We start from the raw sequence: 23,831 nt of genomic DNA, 5'->3' as shown, positions 1-23,831 counted from the left end.
AACATAGTGAATGTTTTCAAAGTCTATGTCAATCTAAGATTGGGTGGTTTGTAACGCCTAGTTACTACCTGGTCGAGACGGATTTAAAATTTTAATTAAATTTTTTTTAAAAAAATTAATATTAAATTTGTTATAATATTAAAATTATGGATTTACATCATAAATCTCAATAGATTTTAACATATATATATAAATAAATAAAAACTATGAAAATTTATATGATTATAATTCTCTCATTAAGTACTAGTCATTATATTTAAGGTGGGTTACGTGTCAAGTTGTTATGGTACATAGACCATATAATAGTTGTCGTGATAAAATGAAATATGACAATTACATTACTTGGATTGAATTAAATGAATAATAATAATAAAACATTATAACACTTTGGAATTTAGTGTCCTATACAAGAATTTGACAAACCCTTCTACCATTCAACTGGTTTGTGGTCAATGGTGGATGCTACATCTTTGACCATCGGTTCAACTGAATCCGTAACTTTTAATAATAAAGTATCATTTTTTTTATAAATGTTGATTGGGGGCGGAGGAGGGGGCTAGCTCATGGAATCAAGAAAAAATTGTTTGCCTTTTTTTTCATTTTTCACTAGACTTGAACCATGTCTCCCAAACAATCTTGATGACGAATTTCACGAATAACAAGAAATTAAAATTAATTGTTCGATATCTTGTTGGAGGTACACATCCCTCTTTTCGATAGAATATAAATGATAGAAATCTCACCTTTATATCGAAATATATAATTTTAATAATACAATCATTTTAATGTTCGAAAATTTTAAATATTCACTATCAATTTGCGATAAACACGTGATGCGAATAAATTAAAAAGAGAAGTTATACTTGCATTTGGGCTTGGGCATATAACTCAAAATTCAAAAAGAGTGTTGATGCTATATAGCCATTTGGGTCATAGAGGAATTATTGTGAAATGAAGAAACTATGAAGATATATGGGACATTCTTTTTCTATCTATTTTTTTGACTCAATGCAAAATGTTCACGTTAAGTCTGACTAAATATAAATTCACATTGAAAATCTTTTATTAAGAGGTAAAATAACCTTAACAAAGACAATTCATGTCCAGAGTTGAATCTAAAATCTCTAATTAAAGATCGAAATAATATCTACCGCCTTACGACAACGATGGAAAATCATACCATTGGTTTATTAGAACTTAGCCTAACAACATACCAAAAACAAGTAAAAAAAGATAATATTTCATCTTTATTGCCAAAAGAATCATTAGCCCAAGTTGATTATGTACACTAAGAACCAAAAAAATTGTTATTGTTTATAATATTAATCTATTTATTAACTTAAAATGCTTTTTTTTGCTTTCTTGTATCCATAAAATTGGACTTTTTCCCAATTTGTTTTAGTCCACTAATTTTCCCTTGCAAAAAATCATCACTATTTATAGTATCTTCTCTCATCAAGGTTTGATGATAGTACCTAAAGCCCACATATAACATGAACACTGCAAAAATAAATTGTAAAATTTGTCAGTATGATAATATTTTCATTGTGTTACAAAATATCTCAAAAAGATCAAACAATCACTCCCTCGTGATCTATCGAAAACATCCTCTTTACTTTCACAAGATAGGGATAAACACACTGTGTACGACACCTTCACCAGATCTAACTTGTGAGATTAAACTAAGTATATGTTGTTGTTATGTTGTCAATTATTCCCACGTTCCAAATTGCTTGATGCTATTTTCTTTGATTTGTTTTTAAAAAAGGACACATTTCTATATTTGACAACAATTACCAACTTTGAACTTCATATTTTAGCCTTAACGAGAAGCTTTTATAGCTATAAAAATAGTGTAATACCATATATCGACAAGTTTCAAGTTTTATATTCACACAAATATTATGTCGTGCTTAATAATATCACGAAGTACATACTCCATGCAAAGTCAAACTACGTTTGCTCAAACTCTATTATAACCTAGTTGCACCTATGTTAGATCCTCGAGACGTGACATTATTGGGGGATTAGACATGCATGTGGCGATATTTTTGAAAAGTCCAAACAAAAAAATTGAAACTGAGGGAGTATCATGTAAAAGTTATAGATTACTATTTTTACCTGCCCATATTCTGGCAATGATTGAAGAGAAATTCCATACTAACGTGAAGATTGCAAATCCAATAGCCTTTTTGTGAGTACATGATTCCCAAGCATCTCTAATGTATCTTATAAAAAATGTACCTTCACATAAAAATTATAAATCACAATATTGAATATTATTAATTGGTCATATAACATAACAACGACGACCACATACTCAATATAATCAAACAAGTGGGGTCTGAAAAAATGGTATGATGTACGCAGAGAGAATGTTTCTGGTAGACCCTTGACTCTGGTTTAACATATAAATGAGCCAACATAAAACAAAAAATGATGTTCCGCGCACCGTGTACTATAACTTTATTAGATGTTCCAAAATTTGGTTATATATAGCAAAAGCCCTACATGTTGTACTGCCTCTGCATACTTGTGACAAAAACTGCCAAAATTTGATAATGATTTATGGCAAATTAGCCCCACACCAACGGTATTATATCCAAAACATACATGAAGTTTTAAAAAAAAATAGTGATATTCACTATCAAACCAAAGTTGTAGTTTTCTGAATAGACTTTTTAAGATTATGATGGATTTTTTGAGTAATTATAACTATAACGGTGACAGGCTATCTATCCCACAAAGATAGGGGTAAGAAGGTAAGCTCTACGTACATCCTACCTCACTAGATTCACTTATGGGATTACACGGGATATATTGATAGTTTTTTCCTTTCTTACCGTGAGAAGTTAACTGTGTCGAATAAGAAGAGCAAACTTTTGGTATGACGAAAACTCCAAAAAAACCTGCAAAATAGGGATTCAATAAGCTTCATATCATATTGCATAATTTTTCGTAATGATCGTCTGCTGAAAGATCAAAAAGAAAAAACTAGAACAAGTCATTTTTATTTGAACTGCTTATAGATATGAAATTTAGAGAAAATTCTCACCCAATTTATACAGTTTCCAAATAGTTATATAGTTGCCGAACTTAGCCAAAAGAAACAGCAGAACCGCCATCTGCCAGAGGTAAGATCTTGTCAAATTCCCGCAAGTTCACAAGATTAGGTAAATAATTGAAGTAACATGGGAAAACAATAAAACTTACCGGCACTTGATATTTATATTGACCAATAGACACATGATATATATTTAGGCACATAGACTTCTATCCTATGTTTACTCGAATTTTCAAAATATGTTCTTACACCCGTATTGGATCGTCCATAAATGCACTAGTTTTGGAGTATGTATCATGGACTAAGTGCATTTTGAAGAGTCAAGGCAACATAACTTCTATTACTTAACCATGATTAATTTATGTTTTTTTCTGAATGGTTTGACAGCTACCAAATCTCAAGCTCAAATTCCTATGGTCAGTTGAGTTACTCGGTACCTATGTTGGTGGAAGGTTGCAGGTACCTCGTGTAACTAGTTGACGTACGCACAAGTTGGCATCATCAAATCACTATAATAATGATTTGGCGTAAACATCAAGTGCGGACAATAAAGAAACTATATTGGACATTGAAATCAAATGGAAATGTATGAACTTTTCTTTACCTTCATTGTAGTCGAAGGATCCCCAGAAAAAAGGGCTCTGATTTTCAAAAGAAACTCATTTATTAAAGGAAGTATCAATTTCAGTATCCACATTACTTCTTCTTCTTCTACTACACATTCGCTTGATTCACCAACATCAACGGCTCTCCTATTTACACACACAAAAAGGGGAGATAATATAAAAGTCAAATTGAATGCTAAACAGAGGTTATTGGATAATCTCAAGAGATGGTAATTAGACACTGAACTTGATTTTGTGCATTGATGGTGTATATGTTTTTGATACCATCGGATTAAAAGACTTATAACCTACATTGTTCGGTTTCTTCAAAAAAGTCAATGAATGTGTGTTGAATCCTCCAAAAGTAGTAAACTTTTAAGGATCATACACGACTGTCACAACTTTTTTTGAGACACCGAACAACATAGTTTATAACAATAGGTAAACTCTTAATGTAAAATATGATATGAACCAACAAAATTCGGTAATAATTTGTTATAACCGGTTAAATTACATTGATAGTATAAAAAAAAATTACACTGCTAATGCATGTAATTTAAATAACTTTTATAATGTAATACCTGTGAATGAGGGATCTAAAGAGAAAGATTGCAGCAAGATAGATCAGACCCAAGTAGGCGAGCGCAGAAATAAAGCTGTAAAACACCATTATTAAGAATAGTTCACTTCAATATATTGTGTTAAAATGATTCAAGAATTAAGAAATAGAAACCTGATTTGTTTTTTTTTGAGTTAAAGGTCCTAATTACCTGATATTGAGATCTTGAGTATATGAAGATGAAATGATTACAAACGTTCCAATTCCAAAGACTAATGCTGATTTTGATACATTTCTCCACATCACTAAATCAACTGCAGAAAATGTTTTAACAGGAAATCAGAGCTAATAGTTGTAGCGTAGTTACTTACCCCGACGGACATGATGTTTATACTAAAACCAATTTAACTTGAGCAATTAAAAATTAAAGTGAGTTACATACTACACTTCCCCTCCGAATTATCCTAGGCCAGTTCAAGTGAGTGAGTTGGTCAAAAGTAAGTGCCTGTTCTCGCTCCAACATTTGTGTAAGCGGAAATACTAATGAAGTGAATTTTCATTGTTTAGTTTCCTTTTTCTTTGAAAAGATTATCTCGTCCTACATATTTGTATGTAGATCTTGAACTAAGGTATGATTGCAAACATTATTGAGGTCAGTCTTTTCGGGATATGAGCAATAGGAAATGCCAAAGTCCGAAAGCTATGAGCAGTTTTAACTCTGCTAGTACTGAATACCGGTAATTCCCCAACACTTCCCCAACATTTTAATAGAGTAAGCGGTAAGGGCATTGGACCTATAAATAATAGGCGCAAGTAGCTTGAAATTCAAGTGAAAAATGTGCATATGAAAGACACATGTCATGCATTCATTGATTTAGTGTAAATATAGAATACAAATAAATTTTACCGCCGATACGGTATAACATTGAGTTCTAAAAAAGATATTAAGAGATTCAACTCACCCAAGCTTTGTAGTTTGCTATGTTGTTTAGACTGGAATTCATCTGAAAATGCAACAAGATGCAAAAGAGGAATTCAGAATCAAGCTTTGAAAACAAAGAGTCAAAATGAAACGTAGGTCAAGTAGCGCATTTAAGGATGATGCAACACGTGTACAACAACATTTATAGAGAATACGAGCAAAATTGAATGAAGCAAAACATAAAAAGAAATGCAAGCATTTTACCTGATTTGGTTCTTGTTGCACTTTGATGAATATTAGCATTGCCTAAAGTAGGAGGTGACTGTTTCATATTAATTGAAGTAATTGGCATTTGCCTTTTATTATTGTACTGAAATCTCTTCTCTTCAATCACAATCTTTTTAAGCTTATTCTGTTCTTGCACTCTAATTTCTTTAACTTCAACACTTCTCTTATCATTTCCCTCGTCGATTTCTTCCTCCAATACGTCGTCCCATTCATCATCATCATCATCATCATCTTCATTTTCAAGATTCTTTTCTAATTTCTTTACAGATTCAGCCTCAGATACCACATTGCTTGTAATAAATTTCTCTTCACACATACCAAACTCCTCAGATTTTGTCTTCTTAATCTCAATTGAGTCTTCAAGATTGGATTTTTTCACATTCCCATTAACAGACTGATCAGATTTCAGCTTTCTCAGCTCAGAACTTTTCTTCTTCTGAATTGGGGCTTTTTTACAAACCTCATCAGCAGAAACACTCAAATCTTTACTTTTTTCATCCAAATTTTTCCTCAAATCAGATCTTTTACTAGCTATCTGAAAAGGGTTCCCCTCAAAACTCTCACTTTTCCAAGTTTTCTTTGTAATCCCAACAACCCCATCAACAGAAACACTCAAACTTTTACATTTTTCATCCAAATTTTTTCTCAAATCTTTACATTTTTCATCCAATTTTTTGCTCAAATCAGACTTTTTATTAGCAATCTGTAAAGGGTTTCCCTCAAAGCTCTCATTTTTCAAATTTTTCTTTGTAATCCCAACAACCCCATCAACAGAAACACTCAAATCTCTACTTTTACCATCCAAACTTTTGCTCAAATCAGTTTTTTTACTAGCAATCTGAATTGGGTTCCCCTCAAAACTCTCAGTAGTTTTCCAAGTTTTTCTCTTTCCACTCACTACCCCAACATCAAGATTTTCTCTTTTTGGCCCCATATCCAACTTTTTATCTACTTGAGTATTACTTCCACTAATAAAAACACAATCTTTGTCATCATTTTCATCTGGGGTTTCTTCAATACTACTATTACTAAACACTTTGAATCCACCTTTTACTTCATCGAGTTTCATTCTATTCTCCCAAACAGAACCTGTTGCCACAACACCATTATTTCTTGATGATTTGCTCCTACTCCTATTGCCGCCTTCCATATTTTTCACTCTATTGATGATTCAAGATTGTAATGAGTAGTATTGATTTGTGGGGTTTTACTGTTTAAGCTATAAAAGAAAAAAAACCAATGGAGTTTGGTGAGAAATCAAAGTTTGTGAAAACAATGAAATTTCTAAAACAGAGAGAGAAGAGTTTTTTGTTTTGGCTCTTTTCCACCTTTTTAATAAATTGTTTCTTTCTTTAAATAAAAAATTGGATTAATTATTAATTTTTCTTTGCCTCTTTTGAGAATGGTTTGATCGGATTAATAATAATAATAATAATAATAATAATAATAATAATAATATAGCGTGTATTAATAGTACTGCATTAGTAATATTTATATTAATTATATTTATACATTGTTTGATTTGTTGTAAAAAATAATATGTACTATTATATAAAATTATTTATTTATAATAGTTCATTCAGTATTATAATGGAAAAGATGTAAGAAATATTTTATAGAGGCAATTGAGTCTTCAATCACGCTAATACATGTATTATTCTTTTTTACATTACTAATGTCATGAATTCATCCTATGAGCAGTATACTCTTTAATATATAATAAAATGTATACTTAATTTTTGTACTCGTTATACATATCATGAGAAAATATACCAAACAAAAAATTAGTGATACGAAGCATTAATACATGATTATTGTTACTAATATATTCTTCCAAACACGTCCTTATTTCTTTATTCTTTTGAACTATTAAAAAAAAAAAAAAGAAACAAGAAAAAACCCCAAAGAAATCGGATCGTACTAATATTGATCAATAACTTCATTATTAACTTTTGCGATTTTTGAGTTTGTTTTTGGATTCTTAGTAATATTTTTGCTATTTAAGGCAATATTTAGTTTTATCGAAGAATATACTACTAAAATATATAAAAAGTGTATTTCATATCGTGGCGAAGCCAGAAATTTAATAAAGGATGTTCAAAAATAACAACTTAATATATTAAAAATAAAAAATATGTTATTTAATTATTTTATATATCATTTTATTTATATATATGATATTTTTTTTCCGACGAAAGATGTCCAATTGGACACATATGGCTACGCCAATGATTTCAAATATAAATAAAAAATTAATTGATAATTTTTTAATGAAGAAAGTTTGTTGGAACAATTAATATATTTAATGATGCATATAACTCACAAGCTGTTTTTGCTCAAGTGGAAACTTTAATAAACTATATATGTCACTTTAGAAAAATTTATAATCATTGATGATATGGACTGTTCAACTTTTTCAAATCATAATCAAATTATTTTGTTGTATTATTCTTTTTATATTATTGCCTTCATGTCATAACTACAATAAAAAGTATTGAAAAAATAGTTATAAATGTGATATATATTTTGTGAAATGATATGTTATTTCGGATTAAATTTTTATTATAATCGCTTTAAGTTTTTTTCATTAAAAAAATGATGAATAATATATCTAACTAATGAATAAGATTCTTTAATCGTTCATAATCGCTGAATATTGAGAAAATTCATAAAATCATCTCAGAATTTTTATGAAAGAAAACAAATAAAACCATACAAACTTAAAAAAGAACAATATTTTTTCTTTACTATGTGGAATGAGAGTGGTTAATTCCAAAGTCAAAAAATATTATTTTTTTATATGAAACAGTTTAAATTTTGATAATCTACTTTTACTTAATATAAATTAAATTAATTATTTTGATATTAAATATTATATTTAAATTAATTCATCCGATATTAAATACCTAAAATTATTGAGAATGCTAATGCAATAAAAAGACAAAGTAGCTACAAAATCCTATTTTATATTGTCTTATATATACCGACCTATCTGTTCCAAGAAGATAAGTGTGTGAGACAAAATAATTGAAATTTTCTCCGTTTATTATTATTTGTTTATCGTTTAATTTGTTATATATTTTTTCTGTTTATTATTATTTGTTATAATTTTTATTTTTAGAATTGAATTACAAGAACTTTGATAAGAATTTTAAAATATTTTTTTTATTATATTGATATGCAAAATTTTTTTAACTTATATGATTTTTCATATAATTTTTAAATATTTAGATTTTTTTTATAAATATTAATTTAATTTAATTTAATTTAACTTTAAAAATATAATATGACAAATAAAAGTAAATAGAGAGAGTATTTAAAAAATAATTATTAATTTAAGATGCTTTATCATATTATTTATTAAATAATACTTAGCATTAATTCTTAAAAAATATTTGGAGACTAGTGTCTAATGTTATGGATAACACATAAAAAAATAATAATTGTATTTTCTTGATATTAAATATTTATTTTAAGAATAACTAATTAGTAAAATGAACGGTAAAAACATAAAATTTTTAAAGTATTAAATTAAGACATATTTCATCTTGTAACCAAACAAATGTTATATCTAATTAAGCAAAAATTTGAATGTTATCGAAATAATAAGTTTACTATTATATTTGACGAAGTAAATTTTTGTTAATTTGTTATACGAGAGATATATCTAAATATTTTTATATATTGCTCAAATTTATATCATAATTTTAATGTAGTATTATATTTGACAGAAGTAAACATTTGTTAATTTGTTATATGAGTGATATATCTAAATATTTTTATATATTGCTTAAATTTATATCATAATTTTTAAAAGTGTAGTTTTCTATTTAATTTGTTAATTTATTATCTGAGTGATGTATTTAAATATTTTTATATATTTCTCAAAGTTATATCATAATTTTTAAAAGTGTAGTATTATATTTGACGAAGTAAACTTTTATTAATTTGTTATATGAGTGATATATCTAAATATTTTTATATATTGCTTAAATTTATAATATAATTTTTAAATTATATGACAATAAATTTATCAGTTACGTTATATCAAATACTATTTTTATCTTTTATCACTTTTTCTGCCATGTGAATCCAACAATCTATAAATTAGTCACAGGAAGCTGTTCCCTTGGATTTATTTATTTATATATAAAATAAAAAAGTTGTCTTAGTCCTTTCCACCGACACTTGCTATTTACAATTATTTTTTATACATAATTATAAGGATATTAAATTATTAAGTTCTATATTATTATTAATTTTCACCTACATTAGATATATTATATGTTAATATTATATAATAATATATATTAATGTATGTACTACTTCTGGTCGTTTGAACCTCAAAGTATTGTTTTTTAACTGTCAATAATGGAGTACTTTAATATCTGACCCCATATGTGAATTTTTATTTATTTCCCATCTTATTTATGTTTAAAAAAAAAGTACATCTTTTCAATACACTAAAATCTTTTTGTAATATCGTCATTTATTTAATATATTTTTCTAAAGAAGATATTATTATACATTAAAAAAAAAGGTAAAACTCAGAAATTATATATTTTTGAGATAAAATTATTAGTTGTTCCTATTAAGTTTATAATGACAAAATCTCTTAAATGATATAATAACATAAGTGCTGATACATTAATCTGATACGCGAGATACATTAATTGTTAAGTAAGTTATATTACATTTTACATTTGATACACTAATTTGAGGTATATTTTATACACGATACATTACTTTTATGCACCGATACATTAATTTAATGTGTGAAAATAAGAAATTTTACGAATTTATAAACTAATGAGAGATAATGATAATTAGAGAACTTATAAGTGAGATTTCTGTCATTCATTCTAAAAAAATCAATTCTATATAAAACTTGATCAATATAATAATATATATTTAGACATTATTAGTTATAGAAAAATCTGACTGCGTTTACTATCGAAGCTCCTCAATTCTCTTCCAAATTGAGACAGCAATATAGGAACAAGCTAAACTCAGCTTACTGTTGTATCTGTAGTAGACATAATGGTAAAAGAAACACTAAAGTATACATTAATTTTGTTTTTCGAGTTTTATATATGAATTATCAGGTATTTATATTTTTCACTTGAATTATCATTTATTATTTTAGAAACAAGATTTGATATACCCCTCAACTTTATCATTTGGAATTGATATGTCCCTCGTTATGAAAGTAGCTCATATATATCCTTATCGTTATTATTACAAAATGAGCTCATATATATCCTTCACTTAATGGGAGTGAAAAAATTAGTTTTAAATTTATATATTTAACCTTTATTTCTTTAAAAAAAATATTTAGGAATATATATGATCCTTCTAGCAAAGTTCAAATTATATTTTAATCTTTTTTCCATAAGTAATTTTTTCTTTTTTACCTTTTTGAATATCATTTATTTGAGTTTTTTATACTAATTTTATTTAATATATAAGTGACACAACTACAAATATATGGATTGCTATAATATTATTAAATATATATAGAAAGGTATGGTGGTAAAAAATAATTAATAAATTAATTGAATCGAGACTAGAAACACAAAACACAAAAAGTTCAAACACAAAACTAATATAGCAGAAAATTGTTTAAATAGAAGTATATGTCATCTCTTCACTTTTTCACTCACCTTAGAAGCAGAGGCCAAGCTAGAGAGGCAGAATCGCGGAAGGGGCTCATCTGAACATCTTTTGATAAAAGTGTATTGAATATATATATACATTGTATATAATGATGACTGACGACTCTCTTACTGAAAATCCTATCTCCGTCATTGTCCGGAAGTTATACTAACTTCCTAGACATTCTGCAGAAACACTGGAAGCAATTATTCTAACAATAACAAAGAAAGTGTTAAAAAAAGGTCAGTTGGAACAAATAAAAAGGAGCATCAACAGAAAGCTTACCTGTTAGAGAACTGTGCAGTGTGCACCGCAAACGAAGTGAGCATTGTCCAAGACCATGTAAGGAGATAACGGTTCACTCACTGATCAACAACACGAGAAAATCAAATAGAGACGTAACATCATTTACCAGTTCACTGCTCACCATCAAGAACTGATTTCTCACTCCCCAAATCTTCAACGCTTGGGAAGCTTTGCTACGATATGCAACAACTTCCGATATAGTTCTTGAACGAGTGAAAAAGCTCAGAGAGCTTGCTTCAGTCCATTGAGAGCTTTGTGATGTCTGCATACATGACAGTGATGTCATTCTGCTGGAGTACATGCTGATTGATATGTTGATATATGACTACATTTGTTCATTTTAAAAAGAAAATCCACTGTGTCTAGCTCGGGGAAACTTTGTGGATTACCATCCCACCCCTCTATCCTTCTCAACTTAAATACTAGTCTTTGGCTCCCCGGCAAACTCGAACTCATGATGTACATACGCCTACTACAAAACTCGCGTTGTACTATCTTAACCGTTGAACCAAAGCCTAAGGCTGATAAATGAGGACATCTTTTCTTTATGATAACTGAGAAATCCACTGTCTCCAGCTCTGAAACTTGGTCGATTACTGGCCCGTCCTTCTATCCTTCTCAACTTAAATACTAAATTTGGCTCCTCAGTGTGTTCGAGACACGTGATGTATGCCTAGCACACATGTCACATAATACTAGCTTTAATGTTGAACCAAATCCCCGGGCTGCATATATATGATCACATTATTTCACACTATACTGAATGATCAAAATTTCAAGTCTTCTTATGATTTGAAGCACTTGTACTCTGTTTCTCCTTAGCTTCCTTCTCTGCTTTCTTTCTCTCAAACTCCAGCTGCTTGCGATTTTCATCTAAGGCTTGATTGAACATTCTTTGGAAACTCATTAACGTCGAGACAACTAGGAGAAAAAAGTACAATAGAGGTAAGCTGAAGATCATCTCATTCTAAAGAAGAATTGTTATAATAACCACAACTTAGAGGATAATTTTAACAATACAAAAAGAACTCCAGAAAAGAATCAGATAGATGTATGAAAGTTGTCGAACATCTGAAGTGAGTGCACAGAACAAAAAGTGTAGCAAGGAAGAAGAGGAAAATGACCTTTTGAGTAAAATAGCAAAGATAAGTGAATTTTCGATACAAAAGAAAGAAAAGTGACTTTGATCACCTATTTCTTGTAGTTCAGTGACCATTTTAGTAATAAACTCTTGGTTGCCTTGATTAAATATTACCTTGTTCAAATGGACAACGAGCAGGGTCTTCTCCAAAATATATAATCAGCGAATCCACATTTTTACCCTGTCACATGCAGCAGAAAAGGCACCAGACAAGGAATATGTCAATATCGCCGAAGTACTTTAAGGCCAAAAATACCTGTGACATAAAAGGACAGACATACCACATCAGAAAAAAGTTGAGCCAAGGAACTGACTTGACCTTCAGCACAGCTAAGAAACTCCGTCAGAGCCTGGCAAGTAGAAGATACACAAACTAATGAGAACACCGATGTTCTACAATTCGATGGTAGGGGTTCCAAGAAGAAAATATTAGAGTTTGTCAGCGTGTTGGAACAAGAAAGTGATTAGATAACTAAAACGATCATAGATTGCCTGATATGTAACAGAATCAGTATATTTTTGGATTAGTTAAGCAGATAGATTACCTTACAGAAATTCTCAGACATAGGTCCATCATTTTCTGACATGGACAGCTCGTCTACAACTTTCTCCATTCCTTTGGTAATAGCTTGCATTTCCTCTGCCAAATATTTCAGTTGTATCTGAACAAAAGTGGTATTAACTCAGTATTTTCATCCATGTCTCTAATAATTAACTATGTCATCAGCCGGTTCAAGTAAAGATACCTTCAATGCGGGTTCCAAGCTGGAAAGATCTTTAGAAAAATCAAGTAGTTCAGGCAATTTGTCCGTAAGGATCTGGCGGAAAAAAAAATCATGAACTATTCTGCAAAATATGATTGTCACTTGCACAAGGAAAAGTGACTTCACATGCATTTTGTCAAAGACAAAACCTTCAGTTTTTTTTCATCTTTTTATTTTTCCCTCTGATAGGTAGATAAGACCTTAAATTATCATGCTGCATAGCCATCTTATAGAAACCTTGATTGTCAAGAAGAATTTTGCTTGCGAAGATCAAGTGTTAGAGGAAAAGTGATATCAACAAGATGAAAAATTCTGGAATTAAACATTATATCTACACACCAAATGCATGAGAGTGATCTTATTATGATCTTGTCAAGCATATAGCCTCGTTATTCTGATATCGTTAAGCATATAACCCCATTTTATGATCTCGTCAAGCTATTTTCTGAGTGAAGATCCTTACCTTGCAAAGATAATGCATGAGAGTCATCTTATTGCTCCATGAACGTGTGTCCGTTAGTTTAAGGAGGCTATCCAACTTGAACCCAGCAGCAGACCCTATACCGGTAGCATCAAGACAACAATAATTGTTTCAAAGAAAACACCAAATGGATAAGAATAGCATTCCATGAATCAAACACACAATGAATATTTCTAAGACTAGAAATGCATTAAGCTGTGAGAAATCAATGATTTTTTTAATCTTTCTATTGGTATGCTAAAGTTGACAAGTAAAAATATGAATATATTTTTACTGAAGTTGACAAGTAAAAGTGAATAGAAGGAGTATAATTCTGCAATTCTACTGCCCGGTTTCCCATCCTTTGTCTCTTATAAATCAAACAAAAGAAGAAGGCAATAAGACATAAGGAAAATACGGTGAGAAAAATATGCTTCTAAGAAACAATTATTAACCCACCTCTGGCAGTTCCTTGGTTGAGAGCATTTCCCAAATACAAAATTGTCTGCAAAACTCCTTTCAATTTCGATGAACCTCTGATCTGCTTAGGACATTGAAATGACATGGGATAGGACAAGAATGTTAAGGAAACATTTTAGTGTAGTTAAAGATTAACCAATAAGGGAGATAAAGAAACAGAAGTAAAATATTTGCCTGATCAGTTGCTGAATTCACAATATTCAGATTGTTCCTTAGCTCAGAAACCTGAAAACATTGAAAGAAAAAAGCACCTTCAGCAAGATGAAACCCCGCACTTCTAAATGCAGGCAGAAGATGCACTGTACTCTCACCTGGGATTGAAACTGAATCGTAAATGAGAAAACCCGTAGCTTGGACTCTATTCGTGGGACTTGCATCAGTTCTAACATAAACTGTTACAGAGCCATAGGAATATTATGTCAACTACAAGAAAAAGTCCCTGAAAGAGAAACTGATGTCAAGAAATCAAAATAAGGTTATTCAGAATGGCATTAGCAGACCTGTTCACATCTACCCAACTTCTCTTTTTCTCCTTTATAACCCTGCAACAGAAACGTTAGATAAATGAGTTCGTCAACAACATCTCATATGCATTGAGTAATATATCTTATTACATTTCTTTTGTGGAAGCATTTCATACCTTGAGCACTTCGATTTCCTCTTTTGTTGGGCAAAACTTAATCAGGTTCTCCACCTGATCAATATCTAATGCTGAATCTTCCAAAGCAAGCACTGAAGTCTATCACAAATATTGAAGTGGAATAAGACAACAACAGAGCCAGCATTCAATTTTCAACAGGTTACATAGTAAAAGGTTAGTTCAACATATAGAAGGATTAACAGAAATCAATGAGAAGAGACATAGAATTATACACTAGGAACAATGATGAAAAGAAGACTATCATCACTAATAAGGAGCATCAAAAGTGAAAATAAATTAAAGAGTTAAAAGGTCAAACACGCACCTCAAGTATTACGTTTTTGCGAGTTTTCTACCTGAAGTAATGTGTTTACTTTTTCTACCTAAACTATCACCAACTATATATTAAATAAACATGTACTATCAAGTGTTCCTTTTCTTACCTGTACTATCACCATCGTTAAGGTAGGAAAAGGGAACAACTAATAGTTTAAGTGTGCTGTGTGATAAGCAGTTGGTGACATTTCAAGACTACAGGTAGGAAAGGAAACTCGTAAAAACGTGATCATTTTCTCTAAATTAAATGCATTTAACTATAAAACAATACAGAAGCGACTCCAAGTTGATTGAGACCTTAAAATGGTAAAAGAATTATTGGGAAAACATCACCAATCTTATTGAAGCCATGGAGAAGGAAATATTAATCATTCAAATGTGCACAGATAAATACAAACATATGGTTCATGAAGCTTTACTCGGGGAAATTTTCTACACCAATCAAGCTGTGCCAAAAAAATATGTCCAATATATGCAGATGAATTTTGCTTACCAGCATGTCGTGCAGTGGTATCTTCACCTTAGAAAGCATAATTTCACAATTATAAGCCCGTCTATGATCAACCTACAGAAAATTAAAAAGGATTAAGATAAATTATCTTCTTACAATGTTGTGTTAGAGCTAGTATCACAGTTCATCTTCTCTTTCCAGCTATTCATCAGGAGAGAACTCAAGTAGCGTCGGACAGTATAACACATGTATCAGGTAAGAGGGATTTATGCAATGTTACAAGTTGTTTAACAAGATTGCATTTAGATCAGTTGTTTCAAACATTAGGAAGCAAATTCTGAAATATAATTTATCTAACCAGCGACATGTCATATAAAAGAAAACATCTAATCCAAATGACCAAGAAATTAAATTTATCTGTAGAGCTTAGTAATTTAGAGGATCAATAAACTGTTAGTCAGTGATATCCTGCATTAACTTTTGTGAATGAGAATGTGCTTATCTACTAAAATAAGAGGGATATATTTCAACTAGAGATACAACCAGCAATTATATACTAGCATATGACATGCAAAACATTATATATACTAATAATCAGGGTATAAGTCAGTCTGTTCCTTTTTTCAAGAAACTGATCACACTAACTGTCTAAGTGCCTTAAAAATTTGGTGTCCTATAGAATGGAACTGCAGTTCTTTATATGCTAAATATTTTGTCATATTCAGTAAATATAAGAATGGTTAAATAAACAACAGCACAATCATCACAGAAACCATATGATTGCATGAACTTGCCATCCTTGCAAATCCAACTAGGATTTATTGTGGCTTTTAATACTTGTTCTTGGCAGGGAGCATAGGAAAGGTTTCAAGTTAATGCAACAACAGAAACTGGTAAACATTTAATCTTTCAAGATGCTGGCACAATAGATAGATATGATACTGCAACCATGACGTTTTACAGTATTGCTTGGTGTTACAAGCTTAGGTTTTGATATAACAAATAGCTTTGTCAGCGGTTATACAAAATGAAACCTCATCTATAGATAATACTCCCAATCCCTTTATACATATAATCACAATTTTTAAAGCTAAAATCTCTCCAAACTGGAAATGACCTCATGTAAAACATGAAATGGTGTAACAGACGGCGATGAACGAGTGAGATGCATTTGGAAGATAATCAAGTATAAGAGCTTAAGAAATTTTGTTCAGAAAGTGCATAATTATATTAGTTAAGAACTTCAAGTAGCTTATCAAAAATAAATTTAAAAAATTAAGCTATTAATGTTTATGTCAAACAATGGAATGGTGCAAAGGGATTTAATATATTTCAGGAAAGCATTTTGTGCATACAAATAAAAAAAATTTAGATAGAAGAGTCACCAGCTGCACTTTCTGAATCTTCTGTCCAAATTTGGTCTTTGAATTCCCGTTCCTTCCTGAACCGACTTGGTCTAGATTTTGAACAGAAAAGAAATATACAAGTTCTGGCATATCAATCACGGATGACCTATAAAAGAGAAATGCAGAGAAGTAAATGAGACATTTTACTCTTGAAAAAAGGAGTTGACCACATGGGTGCATTAACAATATATCCAAAACCTACTTGGATGCATAGCTACATTTTTCAATTTCAGCCCAAAAACTTCCTTGGACTGCTCTACTAATCTTTAACCAATGCAATGGCTTCAGCTTCTTAGTTGAATTGCTTCTTGAAGTCATAGTGCTAGACAACATCCGTCGGTAATTTTTGCTAGGTGGAGGAGCAATAGGAGGGGTTGGAGATGGAGAAGCAGGCATATTATTCACCTTAGGGAAAGGAACCGGAGGAGGAGGAACAGAAGGAACACTCTTTGGGAGATTGTTATTATCCTTGAGAGGTGAAACCATGGAAGGAGGAGGTGGTGATGGTGGTACTGCATATAACTCTGTAGGCTTAGAAGTCTGTGATGAAGGCAAAGGAGGTGGTGGAGGTGGACATAGTTTTTCGGTTAGAGAAAAATCTTCCTTCACATGCTTCTCGGGAAGTGGTGGAGGTGGAGGTGGAGGTGGACAAGGTTTTTCAATTAGAGAAAAGCCCTCCTTCACAGGTTGCTCAGGAAGCGGAGGAGGTGGAGGTGGAGGTGGAGGCGGAGTCGGTAGCATTCCACCTTTGGAAACTAGTCTTTCATTCAAAGGTGGGGTAGGTGGAGATGGAGGTTGAGGTGGTCCACTTATTGAGGAACAATTCTTGGTGAACCCAGGGGTTGTAGGTAACAGGCATGGGGAAGAACTAGGTGTTGGTGGAGGCAGTGATGGCGGTGGCGGTGGTGGTGGTGGTGATAACCCACCACTGAAAGTTAAATTTTGCTTCAAAGTTGGTGTAGGAGGAGCTGGAGTCTGAGGAGTTCCACACACATAAGCAGAATTCTCCTCCAACACAGGGACTAAATGTGGTAGAGGTGGTGGCGATGGTGACGTCCCATTCTTACTGACCAACTTTTCTTCTAAATGCTTGATATTGGGGGGTATGGGGCCTGATGGAGAAGGACTTCCAGAAGGGAAAGTAGGCAGAGAAGGTTCCATTTTGGCAATTATGTCATTTTCACATGGACTTAAAGGCATCCCAAGAGGAAGCAATGATGTGTCAGGTTTAGATACTGTAGTTGCATCATCTTTCAAATATATAGAATTAGTACTTTGATCTCTGGGAGGAGTAGGCTGCGATGGAGAAGGTACATCCAATTTATCCTTCAGTGGTGTGAATAGTGCTGGTGGCGTTAGAGCAGGAGATAGAGGCTTTCCAGTGACAATACCTTGATCCTTTGTCCGTAAAGGTGGAGGAGTAGGTGACATGAGAACATTTGTCATGAGTGGTCGGTCCTTGATTTCAGATAGAGAAGAAACTTCTTTCAGCTTACTACGTTCTTTTCCATGAAGTGAAGGATGTTCCACTGTTTTGCTCTCATGAGGTGACACTGGTGTGGATGTAACAGAAGCACTAGATTCTACACTAAAACCAGTAGAAGTAAGCATTGGAAAAGAGATTGATGGCTGCAACTTTAATATTTTCATCTCAGTTTTTCATTGACATAATATATAACTGCACTCAAACTTGGCCTCAACTGGAAAGTAAACACTCCAAATTTGACAATGCACATCTAGACACCTCAACTCATCACCACCTTGTCAGTTGAATACTCCAACTTACAAATGATCATCTATATACCTCCAAAATCTATATGCCACATCAGCATCAAGTGTCCACGAGACACAGTGAGGACGGGTTGTGAAGTGTTTAGTAGTTAGTTGAGGTATCTCGATGTACACTCTCAAAGATGCAACGGTTACTTGCCGATCATGCCAATTTTGAGTGTTTCTTGATGTATTATGCCTTTTTTTTTCCAACAATCTGAAATTCAGCACTAGATTTTACACTAGTGCCAATAGGGGAAGGTTATGAAAGCGAGATTAATTATTGCAAGTATGACATTTTCATCTTACCTTTTGTTTCAACAAGCTGAAACATAGCTTCTTGTTTGTTACTACGGTATGCTTCAGAGGATGACCCAACCTGCTGCTCCAAAGTAGACTGTGCCAAGCCCTTAGTATTATTCACTAATGCTGCAAGTTCTTGCCTCTCTTGAGGGTTCTCCAAAGTAGCTTGATCAATGAGCTTGGTAGTGGCTATTGTGTCAGGTGGAGATCCCAATTTTTCTGGGATCAAATTTGATTCAGTTATTTGTTCGAGCGTTTTGCTAGCAGCATCACCCTTTTGATTTAGCCAATCGGTGCTGTTAATAATTTCCTGAACTTTAGCAAATGCTTCCTCCGGTATACCATCCTTCTTATCAAAACAAGACAAATCAACAGGGACTACAGAAGCAGCAACATCCATGTCTGAAAAAAGAACCTTCCATCCGTGCATAATTGTGAACTGTTATGCTTCTTGATAGAGCGAACATAAAGATAACAGAAAGTGATCTAAGGAGATTAGTGATACCTCAGTTCTGAAGTCTTTTGGAAATTGATCCTTAGCATCCCACAAGGTATCAACTTCATCACGGTCAAGTATCAGAATGTTTGACTGAATAAAAGATGTGTTAAACATGGTTCGAAACATCATTTTTTCCCGGTCATCGTGCAAGCTAATACATTCCAAGACAACATCACCTTGTATATGGCAATTGATATCAATCTTGACTAATTCACATTCTTCCTGCAACAACATGATAAATGCCTTGTCATTAGTTAGTGGGACTCCAAATTAGAGGTCATACACCATAAAATATGGAAAGAGTAGGATAGAAAGTCCATATGGATTCTGTGATTGCTCAAGAATGCCTAACGGACCAAATACGACCAATTTTTACTTGAAACCCCGATATAGAAGGAATTGTTTGTAAAATTGAGGTGTCAGATCAGCAAATCAGATACTCCAATGGTCCAATGAACTCTAAATTAAGTATCTTTGTTCCATTAAATCAACAATCTTTACATATTACCGTGTAAGCTACAGCCACACATTGCTCAACGACAAAGAATGTATAAATTACTAGTCAAAGAAAGATGTCAGAAGCTCCAGTAAATCAAATCATTAGATAGTCGATCATCGATCCACTTAAATCTTATATAAAACCCCTCTGTCATCCTATCAAGAAAAACACGTTTCACATCCTCACTTAATATGCATTTTATCTAAAGAGTTTGACAAGTCCATCATCAGATCAATCATGATTTTTCAAAGTGAAGTTTCGGAGGAACAGCTATTCTTTTTTAATCGGAAGTTATGGAGAATTTGACCCCGTTTATGTGTCAATCCTGAACAAAGCATGTCCTTGTCCGGAGAACTTAACAAAGATTCCCTTTTTTTCTCAAGGATAGTAACATTCCTGAAATTGCAAAGGATAATTGAGTTTTCTGAAGGGGCACAAATATCTAACCTGCTTGTAGTAATGGACAACATTACTTTTCTTTTGTGTTGAGAACAAGCTTTTCGGAGACCGATCAGAAACTATGAATGGATCCTGTCCATAAATACGAAATATGGGTCGACAACCACCCTTGCCATTACAGTTAGGTATCATCCTTATAATAATGCAATCCAGAGTGAGTGCTCTATCCAAGGGAGGCCATTGTGTGTTCGAGTTCCTTCTTGCTACATATTGTAAATATCTCAGTTGAGAAGGAATTGGATTTAGAGGTTGCATTTGTAAAAGATCATGAGGAGCCTGCTTATAAATCATGTCTAAGGTCTTCTGTTCTCCGTTGGAGTGTCGTCTATATATCAACAATGCAGCCGACATAAACGCCAAAACTGGCCAACCACCCCATTCACAGTGTAATAGGAGCACATTTTGCTGCCCAAGGGAGAGCCAACTTTCACTGGATCTAAGAAAATGGTTTATCATCTCCATAGAGAGCAAAGGGCATCCTTCATAATGTCGAGGGTAATCCATTATGGTCACATCATGCTCGGAAAGATCGTTTGCAATCAGGCTTTCTGACTCACCCTCCCGAAAATTGAAAGCCAAAATTGACACGTCAGGGTAATGATCCCGAAGTTGCGTAATTACGCTTGCTACATAGCCTTTGTAATTTTTCTCTTCCCAAACATCAGTAGAGAAACACCTATCAAATACTGCAAATAACAACAGATGCACCTATTAGCTAAACTGTTATATGCAGCAGGCAAATATTTCATAGTAATCTACTTCATTTCATATATGAATGAGTTCCGTCATAGTAGCTCTACCTCATACCCTACATTTCTTGTATGTTTTAAAGACGGAGAACGATATAATCTATCAAAACATTATATTTGTTAAAGCAATTTAGCACGATAGCAATACAACACAATACAACTCAATACGATACATTATAAAACAGTACATAACAATCATCCAAACAAAGTGACAAAATGCACAAAAGAATGATCAAATTCCGTTTCTACACTGGAGTTAGACAGTAAAGTTAAAAATCCAAACAAATAAAGCAAATTAGCACTTGTTTGTCTTCAAACAAACAAATCGAAATACGATCAAACAAATCAAATTTAGTGATTAGAGAAGTACTCATCCAGCTCAATCTCAATAAAGTAAAGAGTTAATTGAGCAATAAGTCAACTGAGAGAGAGAAAATTCTCTAACAGATAATCACATCTACAGTTCCCATTTTCCACAGCAAAAATTCGACATTCAAATTAAAATCTGAACAAATAATTTATCGCCATACAACAAATCGAAATACGAACAAACAAATCAAATTCAGCAATCGGAGAAGTATTTATCCAGCTTGATCTCAACAAGCAAACAGTTAATGATCACTTCTACAGTTCCAATTTTCCACAGTAAAATTAGAAAATTCAAGTTGAAATCCGAACAAATAAAGAAAAATTAACAATTTATAACTCCGAATTAATCAAATTTAGTAGTAATCATCTAGCTCGATCGCAACAACGAAACATAATTTTTTTTGAAAAAAAACGAAAAAAGGGGAAAACGAACCGTAAACTCTGTCACCGCCGATCTCAAGCAGTCCATCCGGTGGTTTCCGATAGAACAATTTCCGAAACAACGCCATTGTTAATGGTTACTGAATAAAACAGCGCCTTCGTATAATTCCTTTTCAATTAACACAACTTTATGCTTTATTGAATCAATTTCGATAATTTATATAAGTTTCTCCGTAAATGTGAAGAGGAAATTCGATTCGTATTGATCGATTTTTAAGTATTTTTTTTTTCTTCATACACAAGAAAAGAAAAAAGGAGAAGCTTACAGTACAAGTTGAAGGATCAACTACTATTAACAACTTTAACTGTTTTACAAGAAAATACACAATTTTTACCGGGAAAATTGTCTAATTTTTTTTTTTTTTAGAAAATCGATAAATTAACATAAATAGCCGTGTGGGAAAATAATATATAATATTTACCTCTCTATTTTATTATTTTAGTATCATTTCTATTGAGCCATTAATTAAGTCTTTATTGTTTCAATTATTTTTCTAATATGATATAACATTTAAAAACATATTATTGATAAGTTACTATTTTTATTCGAATTAATAATTTTCTATTTTGTTTTAAAGGAAATCATCACTTTAAATATGTAATTTCAAAAATTATATTATATGAGATTATTAATTAAGTCTTTAATAGGTGAAGTATTTTGTAAGTAATATAACATCTAAAAATATAAGGAAAAGGGTTTGATATATCCCTCAACTTTGTCATTTAGAGCTGATATACCCCTTGTTATCAAAGTGGCTCATATATACCCCTACTTGTAAACAAATGACTCACATATACCCTTTTCCTTAACGGAAATGAAAAAATAATAATTGTCAATCTAAATTTTTATTATTTTTTTCTAAAAAATATAATCCCATATAAGTAAATTTAATCCTCGTCAAACATATTTTTTTTGACTTTTTTTTTGTTTCAATGACTAATTTATAATTATTATTTTGATAATCAAATTTATTTATGTTTCACTAATATTCTTGTAAAACTTATTGTAGATGATCAAATTTTTCTTCGAATATGACATTAAATTACAATAGACACAAAAAAATAGTTTAATTTTTTATTCTTTAATCTAAGGAATGAAAGAAAAAAATAAAATAAAATAAGAAGTTCAAATAATTATAATAAGAGAAGTCAAAAAATAATTTATGTATGAAAAAAATTAAAATATACCTTGAACTTTGATAGAAGAATCATATATACCCCTAAATAATTTTTTTAAAAAAATTAGAAGTAATAAATATAAATTTAAAACTAATTTTTTAGCTTCCATTAAATGAAGGGTATATGTCAGTCATTTTGTAACGGCAGGGGTACATGTGAGCCGTTTGTATAACAATAAGGGCATATATGAGCCACTTTTATAACGAGGGGTATATCAGCTCCAAATGACAAAGTTGAGGGGTATATCAGACCCTTTTCCCAAAAATATATTATGGATAAGTATACTATTTTCATCTCAAATTAACAATTTTTCTAATTTTTTTTTAAATTGTCACTTCAAATACTTAATTTAAAATTATAATTATTTTTCACTATGAAAAATCACAAATATATGATAATTCAAACAATCTACTTTTATATTATAGTGATAAAATTATTGAACTACACTTTTTAATGAGCATGAAAATACTTTTTGCAATAGTTCAA

The 23,831-nt window shown here is 31.5% G+C and overlaps 2 protein-coding genes across 3 annotated transcripts; both read right to left on the bottom strand.

The window, feature by feature from the left end:
* Positions 1-1,224: 1,224 nt before the first annotated feature.
* Positions 1,225-11,242, bottom strand: LOC101268551 (reticulon-like protein B21). Its single transcript, XM_004251705.5, has 10 exons — positions 11,102-11,242; positions 5,415-6,657; positions 5,191-5,232; positions 4,440-4,542; positions 4,251-4,325; positions 3,669-3,816; positions 3,056-3,125; positions 2,844-2,909; positions 2,122-2,244; positions 1,225-1,500 (listed from the first exon to the last, which is right to left on the bottom strand). The coding sequence occupies exons 2-10, from the start codon at positions 6,586-6,588 to the stop codon at positions 1,340-1,342; spliced, it is 1,962 nt and encodes a 653-aa protein (XP_004251753.1). The 5' UTR covers positions 6,589-6,657; positions 11,102-11,242; the 3' UTR covers positions 1,225-1,339.
* Positions 10,923-22,456, bottom strand: LOC101249436 (formin-like protein 18). 2 transcript variants are annotated; one of them, XM_010315524.4, is made up of 19 exons: positions 22,159-22,456; positions 20,596-21,293; positions 19,656-19,871; positions 19,157-19,565; positions 17,280-18,660; positions 17,057-17,183; positions 15,714-15,785; positions 14,885-14,983; positions 14,745-14,786; positions 14,556-14,636; positions 14,419-14,469; positions 14,224-14,305; positions 13,768-13,862; positions 13,287-13,358; positions 13,086-13,202; positions 12,822-12,890; positions 12,655-12,721; positions 11,379-12,320; positions 10,923-11,289 (listed from the first exon to the last, which is right to left on the bottom strand). In XM_010315524.4, the coding sequence occupies exons 1-18, from the start codon at positions 22,232-22,234 to the stop codon at positions 12,175-12,177; spliced, it is 3,900 nt and encodes a 1,299-aa protein (XP_010313826.1). In that variant the 5' UTR covers positions 22,235-22,456; the 3' UTR covers positions 10,923-11,289; positions 11,379-12,174. The 2 variants fall into 2 exon arrangements, with proteins under 2 accessions (XP_010313826.1, XP_010313824.1); XM_010315522.4 differs by having other exon boundaries at positions 10,923-11,278.
* Between the last annotated feature and the right edge of the window lie 1,375 nt (positions 22,457-23,831).

This window comes from Solanum lycopersicum, chromosome 12 (assembly GCF_036512215.1).
Source record: "Solanum lycopersicum chromosome 12, SLM_r2.1".
Taxonomy (NCBI): Eukaryota; Viridiplantae; Streptophyta; class Magnoliopsida; order Solanales; family Solanaceae; genus Solanum; species Solanum lycopersicum.
Note: the sequence above shows the minus strand (reverse complement) of the source record. Positions and strands in the feature narration are given on the sequence as shown.